This window comes from Drosophila ficusphila, unplaced genomic scaffold (genome assembly GCF_018152265.1).
Source record: "Drosophila ficusphila isolate 14025-0441.05 unplaced genomic scaffold, ASM1815226v1 contig_414, whole genome shotgun sequence".
Taxonomy (NCBI): domain Eukaryota; kingdom Metazoa; phylum Arthropoda; class Insecta; order Diptera; family Drosophilidae; genus Drosophila; species Drosophila ficusphila.
The window spans coordinates 24,406,259-24,414,491 of NW_025064328.1; the positions used below are offsets into that span (position 1 = coordinate 24,406,259).

Genomic DNA, 8,233 nt, shown 5'->3' on the forward strand with positions numbered 1-8,233 from the left:
AATAAAAAGGTCGTGAGTACTAATTAAAACGAATATCTATTTTAAAACCTATAAATGCCGCCCAGGCCCCACGGGTCTACTTTTCGCATCCCGCCGCCAGACGGCGCTGCGATGCAAATATGCGCCAAATCGGCAGCTCAAAAGTGTGTAGCCCCCTACGCCTCTCCTAGAAGGCGATAGGTGACAGCCCCACCACTAGGATAGGTCGCTTCTGGCTAATCACAAGCTCGACTGAAATCAATCCGATTACAGAATCCAACACAAGATTACCAAACACAAACGGACCCCCTTCGATGACGACTATAGGCGTATCTAAAAGGACAAGAATAGGACAATGGAACGTTAGAACTCTAAGAGAGCCGTCTAGATTAGCACAATTTGAAGGAGAAATGGACAAACTCCAGGTCACAATAGCGGGGATCAGTGAGATGAGATGGAGCGGTAGTGGGGTAACAACATCAGCAAATGGTAACCTAATCTTGCACAGCGGTAATAATGAGGGAAGCAGATATGGAGTAGGGATATTCGTAGCCAGAAGAATGAAAGAAACGCTACACTCCTGGACACCCATTTCAGACAGACTCATTAAAGCGACGTTTAGATGTAGGGCCAGACCAATAACAATCGTGCAGTGTTACGCCCCAACCGAAGACGCAAACGACGACATCAAAGACGACTTCTATACCGCGCTAACTTCCACTCTCACTGGCATACCTCGAGGCAACATCACTGTTATCATGGGCGACTTCAATGCAAAAATAGGACCCAACTTTACCAGAATGAGGTCAGCCACTGGGGGCCACGGTATAGGCACGCGTAATAACAATGGAGATAGACTAATAGAAGTATGCCAAATGTTTCAGTTAATCATTGGGGGTAGTATGTTCCCACACAGAGATATCCACAAATACACGTGGACATCTCCGAGTGGAAACACACGTAACCAAATTGACCACATTTGTATAAGCAGAAAATGGAGGAAGTCTCTACTGGATGTAAGGAACAAGAGGGGAGCATCGATAGACAGCGACCACGAGCTGATCATTGGGGAGCTCTCAATCAAGCTGGACCGCAATCGCCCGCGAAATGCTGACGACTCAAGGAACCACCGCCCGGCCCCCCTCAACATACACCTACTTGGCGAAACGGACATCAGTGCCAGACTTGCATCAACATTACGCACCCACCTACTACCGCAGCAAGGCCAGACATGGGAACAGACGTGCGATACACTAAGGACCGCCGCAGAAGGCATCATTGGCACCCAACAACGAAGAAGAAACAACTGGATCTCTAGCGCAACGTGGGACACGATCAACAAAAGGAACTCACTAGAATTACTGGCTGACCGTGACAGCAATAGACGCGACGAACACCGCGCACTATGCAAAGCTGTCAAGAGAGCAGACAGAAATGATAAGAGAGCCCTACTGGATAGACTGGCAGATAATGCAAAACGCGCAGCAAACGAAAACAACATGCGATCACTATACCAGACAATTGATCAAATCTCAGGAGGCTATAGAAGGAAGAACCAGCCAGTCAAAGATGCCATTGGAATACTTCTCACTAGCGACGACGACCAAATCCACAGGTGGCGCCAACACTTCATGGAAATCAGCAACTCCGACATGCCTAGCAGGAGCGATGACTACAGAAACGTTGCGCCAGCAAATGGGAACCGGAGAATATCATCCGTCCCACCCTCCGTGAGAGAAATCGGAAATGCAATAAAGAAGCAAAAGAACAACAAAGCTGCCGGGATGGACGGCATTCCAGCCGAAATCCTCCAAGTTGACACTCAACTGATGGCAGAAACATTGCATCCGCACTTCTCGAGTGCATGGGAGAGCGAACACATTCCCGACTTCTGGAAATGCGGAGGAAAGGAGTACCGCACAAAGTCATCGCCCTAATAAAGGCGCTATAGGATGACGCCAACCTGGCGGTACTGCACAACGGGAAGACAAGTGCACCTTTCCAAACAAACACCGGGGTCAAGCAAGGATGCCCACTATCCCCACTGCTCTTCAACATTGTGGTGGACGAGGTCATGAGAGAAGTGTGCAAACACAAGCGTGGAATAACATGGAGCTTCACCTGACACCTAGAAGACTTGGACTACGCAGACGACATTTGCCTAATCTCTCACAAACTAAGCGATACTCAATCCAAAGTTGATGACCTCGTGAACCTAACCAGCCGTGTGGGTCTACAAATTAACACGGCGAAGACAAAAGTGATGCGCCTCAATCACGCCAGCCAAGGAAATATCATCATAGATGGAAACCCAATAGAATACGTCGAGAGTTTCCCATACCTTGGCACCGTAATTTCCAGCAACGGTGGCGTGACAGAAGATGTGACGAGCAGGCTAGCCAAAGCCAGGTCTGCCTTCGGGAGACTCTACCGCATATGGAGAAGCCGCCAAATAAGAAGAAAAACAAAGATACGGATTCCAAGCTTGAAGGTATAAGGTCCTCTCTAATAGTATTTTCCATCCACTAATAGACGACCGACTATCGAAAGATAGAGATAGATTTTGCTCACCAGCACCCCCGTACACTACATGATCGAAGCCAGCATTTTTAACGGAAAGTTCAGAGGTGAAAATATACTAATACCAAGGATTCCTATTATACTTGATGCGCCAATTCAATTCAAACGAATTCAGTTTCTGATTAGATTGGCATTTGTAATGACTATCAACAAATCCCAAGGTCAAACGATGTCTATTTGTGGCTTAGATTTAAGAACACCATGTTTTTCACACGGACAATTATACGTGGCATGCTCTCGAGTGGGTAAACCATCCAGTTTGTTTGTATTAGCAAAAGATGGACTCACAAAAAATATTGTTCACGCTATAGCATTAAGAGACTGATATTATTTAATAGTGTTATAAATTATAATAACTTATTAAAAATAATGTTTGCTTTTTGTTATTTTTATATTCCCTCATGGTTTATAGCGCTCCAGATGACTTTATAATACATAAGTCTAGAACTGAGTAAATTTTGTAGAGAAATTATAAAGTCATCTGGTGGCAAAACAACGTTTGCCGGGTCAGCTAGTTGTATATATAAGTGTTGTATATGAAAAGTTAGATAATTTCTAGTAGTTTCAGAATACATTTTCAAAAAAAAAAATACATTGGATTCCGTCGATCCTGTAGAGGATCTTCTGAGGGTCCACTTAAAAAAAGTGTTTTGCGGTGAGGAAGATATCTCCGATCCAAATTATCAGAAATACAAAAAACCAAAAGGATTACATAAAGAATAGACAAATACTGGTAATGACGCGGGGAATTTTCAAAATTTTGATTTTAGACAAAATGGCGTCTTCCCAAACAAAAAACTTGGTTTTTGGCACAAAAATTTCAACTTTGAAGTGACTAAAAAAATCAAAATTTTCGGCGGAGCCAAAATTCCCCGCGTCATTACCTGAAAAAATATCTAAGAAGAGCCTGTGAAAATTTCAAGTCAATCGGTCAAGCCGTCTCGGAGAAATTTTCCTCACCGACTTTGAAGACATCGTTTCGAGAAAAACGCATTCAAAGTCTTGGCTACTAGTTGAACTACGTGGGAGACGTCTTTAAAAATACACTGATTACTCCAAAACTATTTACCGGAATACTGTGAAATTTTCAGACAATATTCTTAGATATATATACATTCAGAATTGGCAAAAAAAATTTCGATTTTTTCAAAATTGCAACTGGATATTACCCCTTAAAACTGAGAGACTAGTTTGCGTAGAAACAGACATTAAACAACAATATAATAATCACGATTGGCTAAGTGAAAGAGCAATATTGGCGGCAAAAATAAATATATCGTTGATCTCAATGCTACCATTTAGAATATACTTCCAGGAGAGTTGGTTACATACAAATCAGTTGACACATCAATAAACCAGGATGACGTAGTGAACTATCCTACAGAATTTTTAAATTCATTGGAGTTACCTGGAATACCACCAAATAATTTACAATTAAAAATAGAATCAGTTGTCATCATGCTGCGTAATATTAATTAACCTCGACTTTGCAATAGAACAAGATTGGCTGTGAAGAAACTTAACCAACCTCGACTTTGCAATAGAACAAGATTGGCTACAGAATTTTTAAATTCATTAGAGTTACCTGGACAATGATACAATTATACAAGGTAGTAGTCCACTCGGCTTGCCGAAGTCCCGCTTGCGTGCCACGCCCCTTTCCCTGCCTCACGTGGAACCCGGTGATCGCAGCCAGGCGCACAGCCTCTGCTCCCGCTGGCGTGCCACGCCCTTTCCCTGCCCACGTGGAAACCCGGTGACCGCAGCCAGGCGCACAGCCTCTGCTCCCGCTTGCGTGCCACGCCGTCCCCGCGTGCACCCCGGCGACCGCAGCCCGGCGTCCTGCCGCTGCTCCCGCGTGTGTGCCGCTTCCGGCGATCACAGCCAGGCGCCCAGCCTCTGGGCCCGAGAGCGCATCGCTACCCGTTATCCTGGCAACTGCTACCGGCGACCAGCCTCAGTTGTTTTCCATATTTTCCCGCCTTTGCCACCCACACTACCGTGACCGGACTCCTCCATCTCCGTCGGCTCACCCTCTATCAAAATTTCCGATAGTCCCGCAGAAATAAATTGTCTGTAAGCGATCCTGGACAGACTGAGTCATATCCCAGCCAGGAAACTACTTTACACAATAGCGCAGAGAAAAAAAAAGTAAGCAAGGAAGTAAAGGGATGGCATCGCACCTTGAACTCTGTGGTTTCATGACTAAAATAAACTAACGGTAAAGGTAAGACTCGGACCTTGGACCCGGAGCAAAGGAGTCACCAAGGACTTACATGGATTGGGCGGGCCCAGCAGAGAGGTGTATTATAAAAATTAACGTTAACGGAGTGCACGGTGTCGGAGATTTTACGTATGTACTTCCTAAACCACTTGACGTCGACCGAAATGCACGCGCTTTGACCGTTTCCTGTGTAGTAAAACTCACCTCCGAATATGAACAAAATTAAGTTTGGGATGCTTTGGCACGATGAATGTTTTCCTTAGCAAGTAAATCGTCGATTTACCAAATTCGTCGGTCTTCAGAATATGCCACTTCAAACACTAGCTAACTATTAAGAGGACTGAACTGTTTCCTGAAGAACGTAAGCTAGTCCTGTGATAGTCGCCAAATGCCTGGGCCTTGTCTTAGCCATGGACCGTTTTGTGGAAAATAACTTCCGCTACTAAATTCCACTTATTCAAGGTCCTAGCTGCTTATATTTTGTTTCAAACTTTCTAAGAGAAAGCCTTCTATTTTCAGAGCCAAAAGGATAAGAAAGTGCAGAAACAAAAAAGAGAGCACTGATAGGAGGAAGCAACGCCAGATTGATTTTTAATTGATCTAACTGATCATAAAATTAATGGTCGTCAAATATAAACTTGGTTTCCTCGGACAAAATGTTACAATTCATTTTATAATGCTTTTAATAATGCTAAAGCTTTAACTCTGTTTGTTTCTCCCCTCTAAGAGATACATGTGTTAGACTGAAAAGCACGGGCACTGCAATTCAGTATATTAAACACTTAAAATTTAATTTAAGTATAGTTTATAAATTGTTAAGGTAATCCTTCTCTGTGCATGTTTGAAATTTTTATTTTCTTCATTAATTTAATTGATTATATTGCATCTTGGTTGCATTGGGGGAAAAATAATACTGCCTTAAATAATATAAGATTCGGCCTTTGCAAAAATATGTGTGTTAAATGAAAATGAAAAATTAAAAGGGATGGAGTATTACAGGTTCGCATGGACTGTAGTTTTTGACTCCCACTTATTATCTACCTGGTCGGTTTGGTAACAGCCAGTGCTCTGCCGACCTAAGCATCAGTAATAATTACATTGATTAGATGTAAAACTACTGCTCTGGCCGTCTGGCATTGTTGCTGCTTAAAAGTTGGCTGATTGTGGCTCGATGTTAGATGTAATACCTTAAGATAATAATGTAAAATTAGTCGGGACGAAAATAAGGATGAAATATGATTTAAAATATGTTACATTTGATATACTGGAAATCAATGACGTTTGCGAACTTGATATTACTATTTGCTACAAACGTGAAAAGCTATACTTACCGAGCACTTTTATCTCAAATGACTCTTGCGTAGTGTAGTTTTGCTTATTACTTGCTTTACATGTGTATATGCCCTGGTCAGATGATCGCTGAACGTTTTCTATAGTAAGTGTAGCATTGTTTACATACTGTCGTATGTTAACAGGTAACTGAACGCCATCTTAAATAAAAAAGAGGTAAAGTGCTTATTGTAATGATTTTTTGAATAGAATTTTAGAGTCTATTAAAATATCAGAATCTCATATAACTTCATTTATTTGATAACGAAGTGCTTGGCTCTACAACTACAAAAAGAAGGTAAGGATGTGTGCCCAAAACACATGTGGCGAAATAACAAATTCACCATAACCAAGAATGCCACCAAACTTCGTTGGTAATGTGGTGTTCTTAGGATCTACATTCGGTAAAAAAAATTACGTCGATATGATTTATAGTTTTTTTTTTTAAGAGCGTGTGTCGACTTTACCCCACTGTCGACAATGCCCCGTGCTCCCCTACATAACCTTTAAACTAGTTCCTTGGTAGAGTAAAATAAGTTTTAAGTTTTTTGTTGTCTAGGTTTTTTTTTAATGGTTATATTTATATCTGGCTAATTCAAGTACAAATAACAAACGGTCCAGTAAAGAAATATCAATTTGATTCTTCTTGTGGGTTTTTTTTTACCGATATGGTTAAAAGATTTTAGAAGAATCGTCCTAACCCTGCAGTACTAGAGGTGGCGATTGGCCTTGCGTAGTTGCTTAATTCGTCGGTTACTATATGGGTACTTACTATACTGACCCTACGGTAAACGAGCTGCGAACCACCCTGCCTTGCGTAGTTTCTTACTTCGTCGGTTTCCATATGGGTACTTACTATACTGACCCTACGGTAAACGAGCTGCTGGGTACTTACTTTGGTGACCCTAGGGTTATCGAACGCCGAACCACCTAATAGAAATATGTATGCACACGAAAGCATAAACGAAAATTCATAATAAAAAAAAAAAAGCATCGCCTTTAGTTTTGATATTTTGAGCAAAAGGGCAAAGTAAAAGTTGAAAGCATAACTTCGATTACAGTTAGTTCTATTTATGTTGCGCCGTTCTTTCGCTGAAACGCATTTGTGTTTGACGGTTGTCAAAGTTATTCTAAGCATTGCAGTTGAGTGGAGAGAAGGGGAGCAAACGCAAATTAAATGGTAAGTAAAACTAATTATATTAAATACGTGTGTGTGTATGTATGGTATGTATTAATTGAATTAATAATAAAAGTACGACAAAAAAATTTAATTTTGAAAACAGCCACTTTCAAGGGTATGACGAAGCAACAAGGAGAAAGGCAGAAGGTGGCTAGCAAGTTTTCTGTTCAGACAGTGGGCGGGGAAGGCGGCCTTAAAAAAGGAAATAGATTTCTATGGTGTTATGATTGGTAGGTATTTATAATCAGGCCTGTTAGATTTGAATTAAGATTAATAATCATTAAATTTTTCTTATTCCCAGATTCCATAAATCCAATTGGAGGTATTGGGTCAGCTGAGGACCAGCTGCGAAAGGCCTTGCAGCTCAAAAAAAAAGAGGCACTTTAAAAACTCTTGCGTTAACAAAAAAAATTTAGAAAATGTATTTATTTAAAAATAAAAAATAAGTACATTAATAATGCATTTCAACAATTGTTACTTCTATTTTTTAATTAATAATGGGTACTTACATTACCGACCATTCTATGGGGTCCCATGTAAGTACTTACATTACCGACCATTCCATGGGGTCCCATGTAAGTACTTACATTTCCGACCATTCCATGGGGTCCCATGTAATAACTTACATTACTTCCCTTAATATGGGGCACTATTTCACTAGTTCCTGGGTATAGGACACGGTGGCGATTGACCCTATTTGCGGACATTTCATACAAAAACGGAAATGAAAGATCGCATTGCTTGGGCCCGAACACTGCGCGAAAAGCGGTCACAATACGAGCAGAGGCACGAAAAAGTGATTTTACTGCATGACAACGCTCGGCATCACGTTGCCAAGCTTATTAAAACCTACTTGGGAACGCTCAAATGGCAAGTCCTACCCCACCCGCCGTATTCCCCAGATATTGCGCCGTCTGATTTTTACTTGTTCCATTCGATGG

At 41.5% G+C, this 8,233-nt stretch overlaps 1 protein-coding gene across 1 annotated transcript; it reads left to right on the forward strand.

Annotated features, from left to right (window-relative positions):
* The first annotated feature begins 389 nt into the window (after nucleotides 1-389).
* LOC122320089 lies at nucleotides 390-2,104 on the forward strand. The gene is made up of 2 exons (XM_043208164.1): nucleotides 390-1,709; nucleotides 1,931-2,104. Exons 1-2 carry the CDS (start codon nucleotides 390-392, stop codon nucleotides 2,102-2,104), a joined length of 1,494 nt encoding a protein of 497 aa, XP_043064099.1.
* The last annotated feature ends 6,129 nt before the right edge of the window (nucleotides 2,105-8,233 follow it).